The 22,851-nt window shown below is 36.5% G+C and overlaps 1 protein-coding gene across 4 annotated transcripts in view; it reads right to left on the bottom strand.

Annotated features, from left to right (window-relative positions):
• The window catches only part of Erich3 (glutamate rich 3), a 102,964-nt gene that overhangs the window by 39,169 nt on the left and 40,944 nt on the right, over positions 1-22,851 (bottom strand). For all 4 annotated transcript variants that reach the window (XM_048814080.1, XM_048814081.1, XM_048814082.1 and 1 more), the window contains 3 exons: positions 21,551-21,766; positions 9,313-9,493; positions 2,342-2,528 (listed from right to left, as the gene is read on the bottom strand). In XM_048814080.1, the coding sequence (XP_048670037.1) occupies positions 2,342-2,528; positions 9,313-9,493; positions 21,551-21,766 (584 nt within the window). The remainder of the gene's footprint in view (positions 1-2,341; positions 2,529-9,312; positions 9,494-21,550; positions 21,767-22,851) is intronic.

A 22,851-nucleotide genomic window follows, 5' to 3' on the forward strand; every position in this document is an offset into this window, starting at 1 on the left:
TAAATGTATTTCGTATTTTAGAAAGTAGAAACAATTAGCAGATGACTTTTAGTTGGTCTTCATAATCCCCCATCTTACCTTTCTCTCTCCCCTATATGCCAATGTTCCTATTGATGCTATAGAAGAAGGACCTTTCTCTTCTTAGGGTTTACAACCCCATGTGAGCCCTAGATCCTATCTTCTCTAGTCTACTTAAGCACAAAGTGCTAGCAATTTTCCCCTTCATGTCATGTTTCATCTATTTTTCCTTCTCTAGAGTATCAATCATATCCATTAGTATAAAGACATGTTATGGTATCACCTCTTAAAAAATAAAATGTTCCTTTGAACCCTATATTCCCTCACCTGGTTACCACCAAATTACCATTTTTAAAGGAAACTCTTTTAAAAATATGTCTATAACCTCGGACCTTAGTTCTTCCCCAATTGCTCTATATCCCACTCTAATTGAGCCTACATCCCTACCACTTCACTATAAATTGTCTCAAGATCACCAAAAACAAACACATCCCCAAGTCAATGTCCAATTTCTAGTTTTCATTTTACTTAATCTACCCACATATTTCAGTCCATTAAGCATTCCCTTCTTCAAACATCTGTTCATTTCCAAAATATTAGTCTGAGTTCTCTTTCTGAACACTGACCATCCTTGTCAGACTGGTGCCTCTTGATTTCCCCCACCTCTGAATTTTAACGATGTGCAGCTTATTCTCCAACATTTTCTCTATGTGTATCCTTTCTTAAGAAATCTCACTCCATTCCATGACTTTCAGTGCCGTGCTTTCTACATACAAACCTTTCTCAAATTTAGATATCAAGCCAAGACCCTCTACCTGAGCCCAGATTCATACATCCACCTGCCTAGTGAACATAGTAACTTACAGTGTCTCAGATGTCTCATACTCACTGTGGTCCAAAACCAAAACCCCTTCATTTGATCTCTGAGCCTGCTTCTTTCACAAACCTATCTTAAGTACATGTTCATAGGACATCTTTCTAGCTATTTAGGCCAAAAACTTTTTAGTCAACTTTGATTCTACTCTTTATGTCATGCCCTGAATCTATCCGTCAATAAACTCTGTAAGCTCTACCTTTAAAACATATATGGAATCCAATCACTTCAAACTCTTTCCACCAATATCTCTTTCCTGAAATAAAAATTTCCAAGATTTTCCCCACTCTAGTGGTTTATTTTTCCCATAGGATTTCCTGTCGGATTGGGCTAGTTGCTCACAACCTTGCAGGTTTCTCATCCTCCTCTGAATGATAGTCACTCTTTATGACTTTAGAACTTCTACATGGTTTGGTCCCACTGTCCCTCTGACCTCACCTTCTATCACTGTTCCATTCCTTATTTTGGCTCTGGTCACATAATCTGAGACACACATACTCCAAGTATGCTTCTCCTTCATGCCTTCTGCATGTTTTTCCTCTCTAAAAAGCTATCAGGAGGAAGAGAACTTTTTTCTAGTTTCTGCTCAAAAACCATCAAAGAGGTGTTTCCTGACTACCTCACTTAAGACAACTCCTTATCCCATGACCCTTGTGCCCCTTTCTCTTGGTAATTCCCTTCTCATGTTTTGTGTTTATCCTGCTTAATACCATGTGACATGATTATTAGTGTATTAGTATGTTGTTTTCCCTTCTCCTGCTAGAATAACTTCTATGATAGCATGTCACTTGGTTGGTTCACTCTTGTGTTCTAGTTTGGCATCTAGTCAATTCCCCATGAATATTTTCAGAAAAAAAAATGAAAGCCCAAAGGCAAAACTCCCAATTTCAAAGAGAATGTCCAACATGAAAGCTGATAAACAACAGCTAAAACTAACCTTTCATCATGCATTTTGTTATAAGATTGAAATGAAGATAATGAGAAGGCAAATTGGGCCACATCATAATGCAAGCACACCCCTAATATGCTTAACCTTTAATATTCAGTCACATAGGACTGATGCTTGGTACAAGGCATGTGTTTGGGGTTTTAATCCTAGACCAGTTACTAACATCAAAAAATAAAGTAAAAAAAAAAAATTAAAAAAAACTGTCCTCTCTTTTCTATCAGAAACAGAATTTCAGGCAGTTTGAGGAAAAAGAAAAAAAAGTAAGATGACTTAAAATACTAGCACCTTTTATCTCTATTACATAATCATCTATAAATCTTATATTTTTAATTCCAAATATAAACCTTCAGTGATGTAGTAAATAGCCTTTAACGTAGATATTTTGGGCTCATATACACTGGTTTTGCTTTTAAAATCGTATAAAGAAATGCATTAATAAACACATAAGAAGAAAACTTCAGCAAAGCCAGCCCTCTACCGCAGGAAATGTGTTTCCATACTTGTAGCAAGGAGATGCTCTCTCCACGCACACAAACCCAAAGTAGCCTCGTCTGCCTCCAAGTCTGGAACCTTTTCGGTGCTTGAATTCACAACAGGAGCTTAACCTGTTCACCTGCAAACCATTCAGGAAAAAGGTGAGGCTGAAGGGAAAACCATGGTGCCTTTTGGAAATAAACTGAAAGGTCTCTGGAATAAAAAAAAAAAAAAAAAAGAAATGCATTAGTGAAAGCAACCATGAACCAACATTTTTCTTTAGGCAAATACATTGTGCAATAAATCATGTTTTAATTCTAGGACAACTTAAATCATAAAAACACATTTTGTAATAGATGCTCAATACCTTATACAACTCCTTGATATACAATAATATCTAACATTATATGAGCACTTCTTATATTCTAGCACTATGCCTGATTATCTTAGTTTTGCTATTTCTCAACAATCACAAGAAGTGGGAATATTTCTATTGCTATTTCTAGATGAGGAAATTGAAGCTTAGAAGAGTTCTGTAATTTATTCACTATCATACAGTAAGTTGGAGAGTTAGTGATTAAAGATAAACATCTCCACAGAGTCCACCCCTGTCTCTTGTTATTTGCCATCCCTCCCCCTTCCAGGCCAGGGACTGAATTCAGGGCCATTCTGTCACTGAGCTAATCTCCAACCCTTTTATTTTTATTTTGAGACAGAGTCTCCATAATTCGTCCATGCTAGCCTCAAACTTGCGATCATTGTGCCTTAGCCTCCAGAGTTGTCGAGATGATACGTGTGCAGCAACATGCACAAATGCTCTTGATAAAGTACATAATGACAAAAGAATACTGTGAGGTCAGTAAGATTTTTTAAAAGTTCACATTTTTAGTTGTGACCTTAACTATCCTAATACATATGTGAATGACGCAGAGTTATTCCATCTCCAAGTCATACTCAATTCTATTTGAATTTGAGACTAATTTATTCTCACCCACCCACTCACTGAAACATCCTACCAATTAATTAGAAACCAATGGCTGTGATTAATAGTCTTTAATCATCCAAATTTTTGTAATTCTCTTTGACAAAGATCCCACTCAAGAGACCCTAAACTTCAAGACTTACAGACCTTATTCTTTCCAATCCTGCTTCTCATGAACAACAGAGGTTTTCAAACTTGAATATGGGCCAGAATCACCTAGAAGACTTATTAAAACACAGACTGCTGATATTTACCCCAGAGTTTCTTAGTCAGCATTTCTAACAAGTTTCCAGTCAACCCGGACGCTGCTGGTTCGTGGGACCCCACTTTGAGAACCCTGATCCAGATGCATGCTTGTATGTTTGTAAAAAACCATGAGAACTAAAGCTAGTATTGCTCATCTTGGTTTCTCTACATCCAAGAATAAGTATAAGGGAGGACTCCCAAAATAATTAATGAATCATTATTTGACCAACATCCTTCACAGTCACCTAGAAAAGCTGTGAGTGTAGCACATTATACTCCTAAAATATTTCTAAGTCAGATGCACCTTGTCCTAAAAAAAAAAAAAAAAAAAAAAAACTATTGAAAAAGTAATTCTGCCATTTACATATAAGTATTTTTGATGTGAGATTAAATAAACTAGGGGGGAAACTGAAAAAGTTAGCATGCTGGGAAGCTAAAACACAATAGGTTTAAAAATCCATTTGTTTTAATAATAAGTAAACTCCTTAAGTGGTGACTAGAAAGTGAATTTGATTGCTTTCATTACAGAAACTTGACCCCCACATTCGTGTAACAGAATCCATTCTGCTGCAGCCTGTGCGCGTAACTCTTCAAGTACCCAGTGCAGGAAGAAAATATGTATGCTCAGGAATATGCTGAGAACTGGTGCAGGAAATCCCTTCTGGACCGTCCCTCCACTTGATGCTCATGCAGCTGGAGAGCACACCCAGCTGTTATTCCATTTTGTTCTTTTTTTTCCCAAAATTTATTGAGGAAGAACCGACACCATTTGCTTTTACTCTTTTGTATTTATTTTATAATTTTATAATTGAAATTATAGTGACATCTCCCAATGCTGACTTGGTTCATACCAGAAATCACAAAGTTTTGGTCCATGTCCCAGTTCTTCACTTACTACTTGGATGTCCTCAGGGGGAAGTTATATAACTTTGGTTTCAGAATTTTCACCTATAAAATGGGAATGGTTGGGGTGATGGAGATCTCAGTTTACCCACTTTGCAGAGCAGACTTAAAGATGATGTAATGTACAATATTAGAAAGCACTTTATAATACTTGCAAAATTTAGTTATTCATTATTTATCAACAGTGGATAGTGCTGTAATAGGCACTGAAAGAAAGCAAAAATATTAAAAATGAAAATATCAAATGTGGTCATCTCCTCCAAAAGTTATAATTCAGCAGGAGAGACAAAATTAATGTACCACGCTTCTAAAGTGAGCTCACCAAATCCTCTCCCCTTAAAAATTTGTCTCTGGAAATGAACCAGAGTCTTAAAACCAACTGAGCAGCACTCATTCATAAAAAAAATCACTGAACTTGAGGTAGAAACAGCAGAGAATCGGAGGCATGTTGCCTGGGGCTGCTCTCATCCCCACTCCTGCCACTGTTTCATCACAGTAGCTCTAATTGGGGAGGGCAGCACATAAATAACCAGCAGTTTCCCTGTCAGTGGGGGCTGCCTTGATATGGAGCCAAAGAGGGAAAATCTCTTGGCCTGTGGCACTACCAGTAATAAGTAGCTGTCTCGGAGGCAAGCTAACAGGGAAGGTCAGAGGTTCCCTGAGATTGGAGTTCTAATTAGGAATAGCAACACGCCAGTGGACCAACCAGAAATTTAGCAGGGAGATACAGGCCATAAGGCAGTCTTAGAAGTATTCAATAAGCTCTCCCATATCACCAGCGAACTGGAAGGCGCACGGGTCCGAGTGGACCTGACCTATTCATTCATTCTCAGCCTACTTGGAGCTTAACTTATGCAGAGAAGAAATAGAGACTGGTGGAAATAAAAGTTGGAACAGACTTGGAAAGTACTGGAACTTGAATGTCCTCCTGAGCCACTGAAATTGAAAACCACTCAGAACCTCAAGATGTGATATTATTTGGAAATCAGGTCTTCATAGATAAAATTAGTGAAGGAGTGAGATGAGATAATCCTGGCTTTCGGTTTTGCCCAAAATCCGATGACTGACATCCTTATAGAAAGAAAAGGGTACAAAGAGTACACATGCAGAGATGTACAAAGAAGGCCATGTCAAGACAGAAACAGAGATTGGAGACAGAGCTACATGTGACAAAGGAGGGCCAAGAATTACCAGAAGCCACCAAATCTTTCTTCCCCAGAGCTTGTCAGGGAGCAAGAACTTGCTAATACCTTCATTTGGGATTTCTGGTCTACAGACTTGTAAGAGAATAAATTCTATTGTCATAAGCCACAATCTGAGAGACAGCTACAATCAGTCTTAGGAAACTAACACCCCTACCAACAGATCTCCTAGCAGAAGGGAGAGGGTATACTAACTCAAGGTGTTTGAGTCTAACCTCTTACCAATCATTAATGAAATCAGAGACACCTTTGAGACCAAACTAAAAAATAAAAATAGAATTCTTAAAATTTGCAGTACCTATAATATACAATCTAAAATATCTTTTGTTCCAACAAAAACCAACAGACTTGTAAAAAAAACAGGAAAAGGACCCATAATCAGAAAAATATATAAAAGCAATAATAGCCACTCCTACAAATCCAATCAAGAATCACAATATGTGCATATTTAAAATCTTTATATGTCCATAACAGCATTATTTTTAATAGCCCCCAAATGGAAACAATACAAATACCCTTTAACTGGTGATTGCACAGAAACTATGATATGTCCATGTGGTAGCATATAGTCGGCTATACAATGAGCATAACTACTGGCACATCCAGGTGAAAAATCCCTCATCTGAAATGCTTTGGGACAAGAAGTGTTTCAGATTTCAGAATTTTTTGCATTTTGAAATATTTGCAGAGATTTTAAATGTCTGAGAATCCCTAATCTGGAAATCTAAAATCCTAAATGCTCCAAAATTCAAAATTGTACACGTCACTATACTAAAAATAAATGCATGTCTCTTAAAAATGGTATGCAAAGTGAGAGAAACAAGACACAAAATATTACCTATTGCATGATTACATTTATATAAAATATCCAGAAGTCATTTGCAGAAAGAAAAATTTGTAGAGACAGAAAGCAGATCCGTGGTTGCAGGGGGCTGACTATGAGAGTAAGGACTCACTGCCCATGAGCACCCAGGGACTTTCTGACATGATGATGTTCTAAAATTAGCTTATAATAATGGCTGCAGTACTTATCCAAATTTCTAAAAACTATTGAGTGGCATGCTTACGAAGAACAAATTGCAAGGCATTTAATTTATACCTTGAAATCTAAAAAAATCTTTAAAAAGATCCATACATGATAACACGTCAAGGAAAAAGAAACAGATAGTCAATGAATAAAAAAGAAAAAAACAATGCTTCAGTTTTGAGTATCAAGAGCCATGGGCCACTGGGGTAGAGCAGAGTGGAAGTCCCCTGAGAAAGGTTCAAAGGCTCAACCTAAGTCTTAAAAATGGTTGAAATTTTAAGTTAAAAAGAAGGAAGGATAGTGCATCACTAACAAAGGAAACAGCACAAGACAAAATTGTGTGGGGGACAGCCGAAGAGCTGTTTGCCAGGGAATGAGGACTCACAAATGAGTGAAATGGGATCACGTTATGAAAATACAAGGAAATGGGGCACAAAAGGAAGAGAGCAAAAAAAAAAAGGGGGGGGGGACTTTATTCATTGCCTTCACATGAACCCATGAGGCCAAGGTTGGTTTTATTCAAAAAGATAAATGCGGCAAGTAAAAATTTCTGTGAAGAAACTGTAGCATTTACAAGTAGCAAAAGTTATTGTGACTGCATAGGTGATATAATAGGCAATCAGCTTGTGATTTGGAGTCTAAAATCTAACTACAAGAGGCATAATGAATTACTTTGAGGATAAAAGATGTACTTGCTGCATTCCTAAAGAATTTTACTGTTATTTTTAATAGAAAAGCAAGACAAATTAACAAAATGCCCTATTTTAATGAGTTTACTGCTCTAAGCATATGCTAAAGGCCTTTATTTTTTAACAGAAATATCTAAAAATGTATTCACATTTGACAGATTCATGCATAGCTTCGATTTGTAAAAAGGGCAGATTATTTTCAGTCCAACTAAACTGCTAAGATTGCTGAACCTCAAGACAACTCTAAACTACCCAACTTTTCAATTTGAACAATTACTTTCCTGGCAATCAAAGGCAAGCTGATACAAAGTATTACATGGACAAGATTCAATTATTAGAGTCCACAATTCCTTCCTATTATTAAAGACTGTCCAATGCCATAACAAAAAGTTCCAGTATCAATATGCATGCCAAATAATACTGAGTTGGGTAACACCCTCTCCTCATGTAAACTGATTCTGTACCCTCATAGAGAATACCAGAAAGCTGTTCAGCCAACACTCATTTTTTTCCATTTATATCTACCACATTATCCAGCAGTCAAATAGGTATTATGTATAAATTTTATTGAATAAAGTGTAATCTAGGACCCAGGAAAATGTTCTTGCTGTAATTTCTAACTTTAGATTATAGCTAATTTCAGTAATTTCCCTAAATTAATAGCTGAAAGTTATACTTAAAAAACTAAATGTATGCATCTATGCCAAACTCATTCAGAGTTTCAAGTCCCTCATATTATGAAATTATAGGAAACTTACTGTTACTGATACAGCTAACTAAAGTAGTGTAGAACTGACCCAGGTCTTGCACCTAGGCAGGGTCAGGGCCCTGCTTTTGACTGTACAGAACTGGATGTGGAACCTTGGGGAGTCAACTTGGAGCACCTCCTATTTTCCTCATCTATAGATGGAGTGAATGAACTCTGGAAGGCTATGACAAAATGAGTCTATGTAAATTACATTTCCACCAAATATGCAAAATGAGAAAAACAGTTTCTGGCATAATTGAGCATCATATTACATTTTAAGTCAAAATTAACATGCAAGCGTTTAGTCTTGTTTATTTGGGAAGTTTAAAACATGCATTTCCTAAATATGTAGTTATATCTTTAAGAGTTTGAATTTTTTCATTAATTCCATCAATTTCCTTTTGATTGTATGAGAGAAATCAGAAAAGCCAAAAGTAAAATTCCTATGTTTGTCCTGCACTCCCAAAATTCCTAAGTCTCTGACAAGACCCTGCAAATATAAATAGTCGCTTTAATTAGTAAAAATAGTATTACAATCTTAACAGAGTTTCTTAAGCAAAAATTAACAGATACAATCCTGTAAACAATTTTCTTTTTCATTGTTTCTTCACTAAACCAAATACTGAAGAAAAACACTACAGTACAACATGTGAAATCCAGGATATAAAAATTATCATATTCTGATAAACATGAATTTATGACCAGATGAAAACAGAAATTTACTAAGAAGCCATTTAGCCAAATTTTCCACCAAGTTATTTAGGTGTGATTCACCCTGAAGTTTATTGGATTTGTGATTTTATCTCAACACACCTCTAAAGAACAAATTGCCAATCTGTTATTTTTCTCTTAGAATAATGTACGATATAATTCACTATGGCAAGCCAAATAGTTAACTTATAATTTGGGGCACAGCTTATTCGTGCAACATTTTAATGATCATACATCTCTATCCCAAAATTAATCTGTTACCGGGTTAAATCACTTCAAATTCCTTCTTCCACAATCTGCAGGAGTAATTGCTGCTTCAGTTTCAATCATGAAGCAGTAAATCTAGATTTACTTTTAGGCAGCTGGTTTATAAGTCCCTGGATATGCATAATTTCATAAAGTGATTGAAGTCATTTTGATATTATATCAACAACAGCTTATCTATAACATCAACCTCAAGCAATTAAAATATGCACGTTTCATGCGTACCATTTTCAAATAGTTTGCCTTTGTAGACACAAAGGTTTTCCCCACCACAGTGCTGTTGATAAATTTTTATTTCATCTCGGAAATCTTGGTTGTCATAAGCTAGGTGCACATTTTTCCCCAAATAGATCATTGTAATAGCTGCATTACTATGCAGTGATGTTTTATGAATCCTTCCTGAAACCTAGAATAAACAGAAAAGAGGCTTATTAACTAATTACTTTCTAATCAGTTCTTTTTTTCACATGGCATTATAATATGAAGAACAGAAAAGGCTAGTTTTATGTACCTAGTAAAGTGTCAATTCATTCAGTGCACAGAAAGTCAAGCCCATTACAAAACAAATCCCTCTAAACAACTATCAAATATGATTTTGCCTTTACATTTTGTAAACACTGGGAATTTGGACAAAATTTGTCATTTTATTATTGTATGTTTGCATATGTATTATATATAGTAAATATGTCAAGGATGCTAAGAGGAGATCACTTTTGATTTTTTTAACTAATTGTTAAAAGTTCAAACAAATGAATAAATATTGATGCCATCATTTTGCCCTAATCCAAATTGACATTGATTAGGATTTAGCAATAGTGCTTATAATTGAATCTATCTTACAACTGGGCAGTGACAACACATCATTTCTGGGTTTTAACCATCTGAGAGGGGCATGCTCAGGTTGATTCCTTCTGTGGTCACTGAGGATTAGGCATCTCATACTTTCTGTGGCTGGGATTAGCCACTCTCACAGGGGCATACAGTTCCATGAAAAAATAACATTACTAGTATTAGCCTTAATATCAAAACAATATTTCCAACAAATTTTTTAAATTACCTCATAAAACTATTGAATAAGGCAATCAATTTAAATTCTTTATAAAATATGCAATTAATGTACATGCCAGAGATTTTTGAAATGTCCTAGGCATTCCTTCCTATATAATATTCTGAGGTGTGTTCATGAGCGTGAACGTACATGGTGTCTGCCTAACCTCTAAAAGGAGAAGGCAGAAAGGGAGACAAATAGGAATGGATGAGAGGGCTGAGACTGAGATGGCTTAGTAAGAACAGAATAGGTCTCTAATTGTGCATGGGCCAGGCTTTCTCACTTTTCTGAAATAAACATTTAGCTAAATGAAAAGTATAAAATAAATTTTTAGTTAAACAGAAAATTTGGTGAGACATACTTTCAGCAGATGCAAGGCAATTATCTGAGTTTGAACTCATTAAATTAGGTATATATGGGAAGCATTTTTTTTTTTTAAGAATAACTAAGCTGCAACAAAACCTTTCTGAAAGAACTACTGAAATATTTCCATTCCCAAAGCCATCAGCACTTCTACCTCGGAGAACATTTTTCTGTTCAATTCTATTTCTCTGAAGCAAAAACCAGAGAAAAATAAATCTGATGAAAAGAAATTCTGCAAATGACGGTCTGAGAAGAATAAATGTTGGGGGAAAGTCCGAGGTTGAAAACTGTTCAGGCAAATTGTCTTGCCTGTGCTTATACAGAGCTCCCATATAGAGAGATAATCAACAGAAATATTTCAGGGACATCAAAAGTCATGAAGGCAAATGGGCAAACTGGATATAATGCTTTGCAGATCAGAAGCAGTTCCCTGATTCCCAGTCAAAAGCAGAGGCATGATGGCAAGCCCGGCTCCTACTTGCAAAATCATAATCCCATGTTTCCGCTTCCCAAGCAGCTGGGTTGGGGGTGGGCAGGGGATGTCGATACTGTGACCTGCATGTGTGCAGCCCACCACACAATCAGCACACTTATGGCAAATCCACTCCTCAAGCTCCCGCTACAACATTTAATGAAGTGACTGATTAAATAATAGCATCCCTTTTCTGTTAAGCAATACTTTCTGAAATGGCATGAATTTAGAGAGAGCTCCTCCGAGCTTCTGGGAGATAAGCACACTATAAATACAAGGTTATAGTGGCATTAGAGTGAGAGGAAGGCCTGCTTCTTACCTAAGAAATGAGAAACTGGAGGGAGAGACTTTTAAAAATGAAATAAATGGCAGCCTTTCATGCTTTTATTCCTTCTTATTCATAATTTTTTTCTGCTGAAGTATATTTCTGATAGCAACATCTCTGTCCTCTTGGGTCTAGTTACTTCATCCTCTTTTAAAAAAATATTCTCCAATTATTGTCACCGAGTAAACTTTTCTGTGTTCTAACAGGAGGCCCAAGCCACAGCTTATGATTTAGTACATATACTAGGAAACAAACCATTGTCCCTTTTAATTGACTAAATTGCCTCTGTATTTACCATCTTCCAAGGTTATAATAACCCCCCAGAGACTGATGAAACTTTAACAAGGTTACATGGCCTTTCCTGCTGTCCTCAAATAAGTACCAAAACCTTTCATGAAAATCCAGTTCCATTTCAAGGAGCAAGGTCTCATAGCCCTGCACAACCAAAGCTTATCTTTCTTACTTCATTCACCAGTTGATTATGACTTTCCTTTTATTTCCTTTCAAATTTCTGAGGCAAGTGCAGTGTGACAAATCACAGGTCCATGGAATGGTTCACCAGTCAGCCATTACATATTTGCGATATTTAGCATTTGATTGATGTACTAAGCTATAACTGTAATCTCTTTTATCCCTGTCCTGGCTGTGTGAAGTATATAAGAAGAGACTGTATTGGTGTTAAAGTACCTGTTGTAATTGAGAGTACTGGGCAACAACTCTTCTCCACCCACTTAAACAAGCCCAGTGAACCTGGAACATAAAATCTTAGGCCACTGCAGTAGACTTTTAAGTAGTAGGGTCCATTGAATGTGTCATCCAAAGTGAAACACAGGGCCAGATACAGTGGTGCACACCTGTAATCCCAGAGGCTCAGGGAGGCTGAGGCAGGAGGATTGAGAGTTCAAAGCCAGCCTCAGCAAAACCAAGGTACTAAACAACTTGGCAAAACCCTGTCTCTAAATAAAACACACACACACACACACATAAATAAATAAATAAATAAATAAATAAAACAGGGCTGGGGATGTGGCTCAGTGGTTGAGTGCCCCTCAGTTCCATCCCCAGTACCACTCTGCCCACACAAAAACAAAAAAGCAAAGTGGTACACAGTGACTGATTATTATGCTTGAGGGAAAAAACAGGCAGAAATCTGAATTGTTTCAGGAACACTGGAATATATGGTTACCCTACTGATAGTCTCCCCACTCCAATCACATATCCCTCAAATATCCACCCTCTGTTGGATATTGGATCTATTGTCCCTCAATAAATCATGTGACTCTCCTGCTTAAAGTTCTTTAACAATTCCCTATATCTGCATAATAAATTCCAACATTCCTCAAACATAAAATGTCTTCCATTTTCTAGCCCTTGCTATCCCTTGATGATTGCAGTTTCTTGTTTTACATTTAAAGGTCCAGTAGGCAACCTGATTGTAGTGGCCCAAACAGTATCAACCTGTTTTTTTATTTCTAAACCTCAATCACTATATGAGTCACATGATATCAAAACTATTTCCTTACATTACTCAGAGGGATAGGGTGACATCTTATCCATCTTAATGCCCCCAGTGAGGACCTGGACCTAGAAATGAAACAATGAGTTATTCCACCTTCTCTCCTTTGCTGATTAAAAAAAAAAAAAGAAAGCTACAGTAGGTTGGAACGCAGTACTAATCAGAACGTGTAAACTGACTTCCAGTGTTCTGTTCATTCAAACACCAACTTTGGGGGCTCATCCTTGATAAAAGACTGATACAAAAAAGCTGGCTCTTTCTTTTGATAAGGAAGGCTGAGACTCTGACCTTCTTAGTAAAGAGTCCACCCTTGAACACCCTTGAACTCCAACCACTGCTGTGGCACCCAGAACCGTATTTGGTCTCTCCTCTACTCCAGGGCATTGTTCACAGGGTCAGTACTAACACTGTCTGACCAGTTGGCTTTTTAACTGTTTTTCAAGTCCTGATTGATTGTACAGTTACTAAACTACAATGTTAATTTTAAGCAAAAATATTGTTTAAAAGAAAATGTCCAAAATGAATCAAGCCTACCATGAAGTATGTTGAGTTATCATGTATTGAAATGATGCTATTTTCCTTTCTCACTCTCAAATCTGGAGCAACTGGTGAGAAAAACCAAGAATAAAAAATGCCAAGATAATACACTGACTATAATGGAAACTGAAAAAAAGATTTTAAAATTGATTCAAAGGAATATGCAATTTTTCTAACAAAGCCTTAGGTTTGTTAGGTTTTATTGTTGGAGAAAGAGGATCTATATCTGAAAGTCATCCCTGATTTTCAAGATATTTGCTGAAGGTGAAAAGGATAAGAGTTTAATTTTTCACATGGATAATAAAATAATAACTATTTATGAACATACTGGTAATAAATACACTGGATGAAATGTAAGCAAAATCAAATGGCTATCCTCAATGTCCTTCAAAATCCAGAAGTTAGGAACAAGAAAAGTTCATGAGTATCTATGAGTATCTATAGTAGGGGATGCCAGAGAAGTACCAATATCCTTTAGAAAAGGAAAAGGTAGAATTATTTTATGATGTACAAACAAACTGGAGAGCAAAGGCCTTTGAGGGTCTGGGAAGGTGGATGTGATTACACATCTTTCAGGTACTCACAGAAAATATGAGAAAAATAATATTTGCCTTCCTAATATAAATATCAAGCTGGGCATCATGGTGCACACTTGTAATCCCAGTGACTGGGAGGTTGGGGTGGGCTGAGGCAGGAGGATCCCAAATTCAAAGCCAGCCACCAGCCTCAGCAACTTAGAGGCCCTAAGCAATTCAGTGAGATCCTGTCTCAAATGAAAAGGGCTGGGAATGTGGCTCAGTGGCAATGCACCCTTGGGTTCAGTCCTCAGTACCAAAATAAAAAAGAAAGAAAGAAAAGAAATATCAGTAAGAGAGCCAACTGCTCTCTGTGAGAAAGAAATGTCTGACAAATGACAATTAACTTCTTCAGAGATTTGAGGGGGAAAGTCTCCTAAATGAGTTCCATATAATTTGGATGTAAGGAATACAAATATCAGCTTGCTGAACTGTATGCTTAACCTTTGATAATAAATTCTGTGACCTCAGGAAGGTTATTTAAACTGTTTTTGCCTTAGTTGCCTCATCTCTGAAATGGAGATATTCTTTCTTAGATTTACTGTTTGCATTAGATAAAAAATTTATGTTAAAAACTGAGCAAAATTCCTACCATAATCTAAAGGCCTACTAATTATAGGTATAACTATTATTGTCATTATTAAACATAAAATTTCAGATTTTATTAAGACTTAACAAAAAGCAAACACATGACAGCAGGAAATCAAATGAGAAAAAATAAGAAATTTGAGAGTGGGTGAATTTCTAGCATAAGTTAAAAAACAAAAAATGCATAATGTGGGGAATGGCAGTTGAAAACAGAGAGTAATTCAGGCTGGCCTGGATAGCAGTAGGGGAGAAGGCAGGGAAGAGGCCAGAATCCGAGAGACCTTGAATGCCAATGGATTAAGCATGACTTCTTATTCTGACATTTTGGAATCTGGGCCCTTAGTGACCTAGGGAAGATTTCCCACCAGTGTTAAGCACTTTCTAGGGATATTAAAGGACTTTCATTTGCAAACTAACCAAACCAGCGTCCACATCTGCCACCCCCACTTCCCCTATCAGGCATACTGGAGCCAATATTTTGCCATAATCACCCAGGGCCAGGTAACAGACAACTCGGGGAGACCCCACACCCCAGAGCTTACTGAAATTATTCATCCAAACCCAAGCCTGTATACATAGTCTTGTCCATTCCTTCTTAAAGAAATCACAATAAAGGCTCTTGCCTACATTTGCCTCCTTACTCCCTCTGCTTCCTTATCTATACTACTGCTTTCTATGTGTCCCTGCATGGTGTAGGGTTTTGATGAATTTATCTGCCAACTTGGTTGGACACAGTGCCTGGACAGGGGTTCAAACAGGTACTTGACTAAAGCACGTGGGTGTCAGCACCTTGGAAAGTGAGAGTAAGGAACTGTCTTTTCAATGGCAATCATCTCCTCATCTATATAGTCTCACCATAAATTAATACCTATCTTTCTCTCTCTCTCTCTCTCTCTCTCTCTCTCTCTCTCTCTCTCTCACACACACACACACACACACACACACACACACTCCTCGTGCCCCCCACCCCTTCTGTATTTTAAAACAGCTAGGAGGAATCTAGCTGCTTTCTTTAGCAAAGGACAGCTAGTGAATGTTTTAAGCAGGGGAGGAGCACATCATTCTAGAAAATTTCATTTAGCATCATTATGAAAAATTTACTAAAATTGAAAGGGCATGTTGATCATTTATTTTTCCTCTTCTGGACTTTTTTTTTGTACCAGGGATTTAACCACTTAGCCACATTTTCAGATCTTTTTTATATTTTATTTAGAGACAAGATTTCACTGAAATGCATAGGGACTTGCTAAGTTGATAAGGCTAGCTTTGAACTCAACATCCTCCTGCCTCAGCCTCCCTAGCTGCTGGAATTACAGTCATGCGCCACCACACCTGGTCTCTTCCTTGACCTTCATGCTCTGATCTTTAGTTCTGTCTGCTAACTTCCTACTCAAACTCCATTTCAAATACTACCTACCCTCTGAGGCATTCTCCAATCTTCTATCGGAACTAATATTCCTTCCTCTGTGTTCTCATTGTGCCACATGATGACGGAACATATCACAATGTATCATGGTTAGATGCATATATTTCTGTCTCCCTTACTCAACTGCAATCTTTCTGAGAACGAGGATTTAGGCTTATTGATAACTTTAGCACTGAGGATAGTGTTGTTCATAATCAATAAGAGCAAAACTCAGCTATTTGTTGATTTAGAGGCAAGACATAAGTATATAGATCATTGTGATAATTACATTGAGAGTTCTTTAGTAAGCCCCTGAACTACAGATGTAACAATGAGAATGGAAAAGTATTTATCAATACTTGAGCCATTGTAAAGGTCACATCTAAAGCTGTGCAGCAGTCATTTGCTCCATTTAGCTAAAGGGCATTTGAAAGGTGGCTCCTTCAATGAGATGTGCTGTCAGTTAAAATACTCCTTGAATTTCAAAGTCATAGTATAAAAATGTAAATTAACTTCTTAAAATATTTCACTTATCAAGTACAATATATTATTAAGATTATTTCATGTTTCTCTTTACCTTTTTCAATGCAGTGAGTAAAAACTGTTTATGTGGCTTGCATTAAATTTCTGTTGGACAACTCTGATCTAGAGGATTCAGCAATTAATTGGCTGTGTGTGTTGTAGAGGGAAGAAGTTCTAGATTTTGAGACCAAATTACTAGAGAAAAGGTTGTGCTTAAGAGAAATAAGGCAATTAAATGGAGAAGTTGGTTGAAGTAGTCACAATGCTGAATGTGAGGGGCAGCTGGACCTATCCATCCGGCACCTGTAATTGCACAGGGCTCATTTAGCGAAAGGAAGTGGAAAAAAGACTTCAATGAGACATGAGGAAAGGTCCAGACTAATATTCTCAGAAAAGTTTTTTGCCTTTATATATATATATATATATATATATATATATATATATATATATATGCATATAAACAAGTTTTGATATTAGTATTTTTAATTGACACACAATCATAAAAGTTCTTATTTTAAAACCTATATCCTCACATTTATAGAAGCTATTTTGGGGTCTATCCATCCACATTTTTATTAGACTTTTGTATAGAGTAGGTTACCAGTAAGGTCAGGCTCTCTCAATCCTGAGGGGAACAAAAAAATCTAGAGGTGAGTAAAGTTAAACCTCAGGGCACAATCTAACTAGGATCATAGATCCTGCAAATGCTATATAAAGCTCTGAAGGTGCTAGAACAATACAGGGCAAAGCAACAGGGCACGAAGACAACTTGCTGGATGGTGCAAGCCATATTTCATTGTCTTTTACCTCTTTCTTCCCTTCCTTCTTAAGAGCATTTGAAGGACACTTTTGGTTGGCAGTAGTCACAGAACGAAAGAATGACTTTAATGCATAGGTTAGCCATGAGAGTCATCCCACCTTAGATGACTCTTTTCTACATCTAAATAAAAAAGCTCATGTACTTACATAAAAATGCATGACTCTCCCCACTGGACAGATTAATTCTCTGCCCCTGCCTCACGGACCTGGGGCCAAAGACAAATGCAGGAGACACACGGAAAACTATTGAAACCATATAAATAAATGGCTACATTCTGAATAGAAAAACAAATGTCAAGTTTGATGCTTGTGCTGATGGCCACACTTAGGCCTAAAGAAAGATTCTAAAGGAGTAAGGCAAGAATTAAAAGGTAATAGCAAAGAACCATGAGAACAGAGTGGCTGGAAGACAAGAGAGGAGAGTTTCAAGGAGGAAATGAAAGCAAAAAATGCCACTATCAAAGAAAAATCCAGATAAAGAATAAATGCGAACTAAGATGGGGGAAGTAAATCTAAATACACCATGAAACAAAATAAATGTAATGGGACTAAAATCATCAATGGAACAGAGATTCTCAGATTGGATTATCAGAAGCCACCCACATGCTGCATTAATATATTTAAATCCTGAAGGGTTTTTGTTTTGTTTTTTTGGTACTGGGTTCTGAACCCAAGGGTACTTTCCACTGAGCTACATCCCCAGACCATTTTTATTTTTATTTTTATTTTTTATTTTGAGACAGGATCTTTCTAAGTTGTTTAGGGCCTCACTAAGTTGCTAATGCTGGCCTTGAACTTGCAATCCTTCTGCCTTAAGAAGGATTTTGTCTTTAAGAAGACAAAAGTGATAAAAAGGATTATTTTTAATGATATGGGATTCATTTCAACAGTAAGATAAAAAAAATCCTAAATCATTTGAAAGCATATAAGAGGTATTCCAAACATTTACAAAAGAGAAATTGGCATAATTACAAGGTGAAATGGACAAATTCATAGTTATAGTGAACAGATTATCATTATAGCTCAGGAACTGAGAGAGCAATCAGATAAAAAAATCTAAGGATTTAAAAATATGAAAAACACTATTAATATGTATTTTTTAGACGTTTAGAGAACCCTCCTCCCCAAATTTAAGAATCCTATCCTTTCCAAAAACTGAATATAAACTAGCCCACAAAGCCTGTCTCCACAAATAACCAAATAATTAAAATCTCACAGAACAAGAATAAGATACTTTTTAAAATTAACATTCAGTGAACACATAAGAGTTTTTAGAATTGAAATGGGGCAGCAGAAAAAAAAATCTCAGAAGAATGCATGGAAGATAAAATTGAAGTCTCTCAGAAAGTAAAACAAAAGGATAATGAAGTAGGCAGAAGAGAAAAGCTAAAAATATTAGAGCACCAGTCTCGCAGTTTCAACATTGCCATAATAGAAATTCCAAAGGCAGAACCCAGAGGTTTAGAAACAAAACAAAACAAACAAAAAAAAAAACAACCTGAGACTGAAGACCTGTAACTGGAGAGACAGGATAAAGTCTGTCAGAGCCAAGATTCCTACTGACCCATGCTGTGCTTCAAACCTGAACACAGACCCCCAAGGGAACTGAGCTCAGATGTTGGTTTGTGCTTCCCTCGTTATGACCATCAGCTAGAGAAATCGTTGCTCTCCCTCTTTGGTGTCCAGCTCCAGAAGCCAAGCACTGATCACATTCTTGCTGGACATCTGTGTCTGGCCCACACTAAGCCCTCACATTTTCCAGGTATATTTAAGTCCCTGAATTTTCACAAATGAAATGTTACCCTGATTCTGATCAGCCCTTGTTTCCCAGGCAGGGCACACTCACGTCCTACCAAACCCAGGCTCTGACTCAATGATTCTTTTCAGCTTATTTTCTCCTGGAAATATTGTCCTTTTATTACAAAGCTAAGTTTGAGCTTATGTCTGACATGCCATGTGCGGAAATGACAGAACATTAAAGAAAAGCAGAGACAGAGTAAACAGAGGTCAGTGTAGTGGTTATTCTAGGAAGGAGTAGGGGATGTGATGGGGCAGGAAATAGGAGCTTAAGACTAATGTGATAATAAATTTCTACTTCATTAAAAAATGGTGTATATGTGGGTGTTTGGTTATTATTTAACTTGCACATACAGTTTTAAAACATTCTAATTTAATTTTTTGTTTTAATTAGTTATACATGACAGTAGAATGCATTTAAATACTTTTATATATAAGATATAGATGGGACAATTTATTTATTTGTTTGTTTGTTTATTTATTTATTTATTTATTTATTTATTTATTTATTTATTTTTGGTACTGGGGATTGAACCCAGGGGCACTTCTCCACTGAACCACCTCCCCAGCCCTTTTTTAAAATTTATTATTTTGAGATAGGGTCTTGCTAAGTTGCTTATGGTCCTCGATAAGTTGCTGAAGCTGCTTCCACCTCCCCAGCCACTGGGATTATAGGCATGCATCACTGCACCCAGAAAACTTGAATTTTTTCAAGTGTGACCAGGCAGAATTTATCCAAGTCATGTAATACAACATCAGAAAATAAAATGTAGCCACTCAAGTACTTGAAGAAGGTAAGAAAGTAACTGTTTTTTTGCTAAGTGAGGGTCACATTCCTCAAGGAGTATGTTCATTGGCCTGGGGGAAACCAATGCCAGCATACAGTGTAAGAAAGGAAAGGAAAATAGTAGATGTGGTAGAAGCTGTTATAGTTCCAATACTCATCGCTCCTCTCTGCAAGAGGATGATGCTCTCATTCCAAGGCTGCTTGACTTGGCTAAGGACTTGCTTTGACAGTGGAATTCTAGAGTGACTCCTCAGTCTGAGCTATCCCTTCACCTGAGTCTCAGAACTGCAGCTGACCAACAGAGATGATCATGAGAGGAAGAAATCAAACTTTGTTGTCAGAAGGTGGAGTTGATTGTTAGACTAAGACACAGTGAATTACTCTTCCGTGAACTTTGCAGAGAAAGAAATGAGAAAACAGAAGTCTAAGGTTACAGCCTGTGAGGAAAGGATTTGATTACCCTATGTAAGGCCTGGAATGTTGAGAAGCAGGGATTAATATTAAAGGTTAAAAAAACAAATTAGAGAGGAGGAAGGCATACCCTGGGCCACAGAAGAGTCAAAGATCAAGGACACAAGATGAAGGGTGGTCTTCATGGATGAGAGGGATCTGTCAAAGACAGTAGCAAAGGGAGAGAATTGATAAAATCAAGTTGAATGGAGAAAATTCGAGCAAGCAAGAAGAAAGAAGACCCCAGTCTTCTGAGAAGGCCAGAGGTGAGAACAACTGCTGCTAGTGATATGTGGACATGGGGCCAAGAAGGCACTTGAAAGTAAGCATGACTTTGAAGAGCCAGAATAGTCTGTGTGCATGTTGATATTTCCCTCCCTGAGGCTCAGTCAGTGAAATTTGACCCAGCCATCTGCTAATAAACACAAAAATTATATGTAACTAATACTGGTTGTATATTTACATAAAGAAGATGGAGAGAACTTTTTGTCTTCTCACTAGCCCTTATCTGTACAAACTTAATTGTTCTTTACTAGTACTTTCAGGAATTGAGTACCCCAAACTACAATATTAAAAAAAAAAAAAAAAAAAAAAAAAAAAAAACACTAAGAGAAATTTCTTTCTCAGCACTACACACTAATTTAGCATTAAAGGGTTAAAAACAAAATTTGTTAAGGTATATCACATTTTCCAGGTATATTTAAGTCCCTGAATTTTCACAAATGAAATGTTAAGATACTTTAAATCAGCAAATTAAGGGAAATAAATAATTTGGAATTTGGGGAAATTCAAGCTAAAATTGACCACAAAACTTACTGAGATCATAAATTCTATCATCAATTATGCTGAATTAGTCACTCAACAAAACCACCCAAATCTTTAGTTTCAGATTCACTGAAGCTTACAAATACACTTATGAAAATCATTACATTTCTCACTGGACTGTTGTACACCTGTCATCCCAGGCACTTGGAAGGCTGAGGTAGGAGGACAGCAAGTTCAAGGCCAATTTCAGCCATTTAGTGAGACTCTGTCTCAAAATAAAAAAATAAAAATAAAAGGGGCTGGGATGTAACTCATTAGTAAAGCTCTTCTGGGTTCAAAACCTAATACCAAAAAAATTACAAGAAGCAAATCATTGCATTTCTTAATGCAAAGCATCTTAAGTATGATCCCCCCAAATTCTTCAACTACAAATCAAACTTTGTGCAAAGTAATTTGTGTTAAATTAACAAAAGAAAAATTCATCCCATAATCACCCTGGGAAAGAGAGGTTCCAAGCCATTCGGAGCAGTAATTGGACGAAATCTCCTCCTCCACGTTTCAGATCTGTTATCCCTTGTGACTTTTCCATCTCGGGGAGGAGGTAGAGGAGGAACAGGCATCATGTAACTGTTAATGCGTGGAAGTTGATATAGATTCATTCTTTGTGAATTGTTCATGGAGTTCCTGAACTTCATCATTGCCTTCTTGCCCTGTAATCAAATTTCATGAACCAATGAAACAGAAGTGGTGACCCAATTAAACCAAAATTAACAAGACCAGTCTGTATTAATGACAACGTATACAAAAACAACTGGTATCCATAGACAAACCCAAAACACACCAGTCTGCAGAAAATTGCATTTTGTAGTATCCAGAGCAAATTAAATATTCACAATTCCTAAACTTGTGTAATATAGTTTTAAGCCAACATAAAATGATGACATTTTTATAGTACTCTTGGATTTTTCCTCAATAATCCATTAAATATCTTGGGATCTAGTAGAGTCAAACAATTTAAAACTAAAAAGTCTATAGTATTATACCTTGAAACAGGTTTGGATATTAGACTTGGCGATAGGGAGTTAATGTTTTTTTTTTACAAGTTTTGACTTCCCCTATTCATATAGGTGGATATCCAAGGCAATCTCATACATTCTTTAGATTATTTCAATCACTGTGTGAAGGGCAAGTTTGACTATTTATCAAAATTTTAAAGGTGCATACTCTTTGACCTAGAAATTCAATTGGTACCAATAAATCCTACACAGGCAACTACACAAGTACACTAATGTAAATTTTTATGAGGTACAACATACTCACGTATATAGTTACAGTATAAATTTAGCTGAATCATCAAAAAATGTAACATTCCAATAGGAAAATATTTGTTTGTGCAATAGATTCTTACCAGACTATTGAAAAAATGTGAATTTATTTATCCTAGCATAAAAGAATGCATGCAGTATGATCAGCTATTTCACGTAAATAATTTGTATGTGGGTTTTGACTATAAGCAAGAATAACTGAAAGAACCTGAGTTACCTACCCCAATTTATAACAATGTATTTGTTTTTATAATTATTTGTATTTAAATAGTACAAATTTATATTGAATTTACATTTTTAAAATTTATAATTAATTTTAAGCCCATTTAGTTCTTACTTTGAGACATTTAGTAGTAAAAAGCTATTTTTAAGAAAGGGAAGTTATTCTGCAGACAGTTTTTCATTGCTAAATAAGTAAAAGCAGGTTAAATAAAGGCAGGTGTAGTCCTAATTTTGATTAAAAAGAGCAT

The sequence above is a fragment of the Marmota marmota genome, unplaced genomic scaffold (assembly GCF_001458135.2).
Source record: "Marmota marmota marmota unplaced genomic scaffold, marMar, whole genome shotgun sequence".
NCBI classification, from domain to species: Eukaryota; Metazoa; Chordata; class Mammalia; order Rodentia; family Sciuridae; genus Marmota; species Marmota marmota.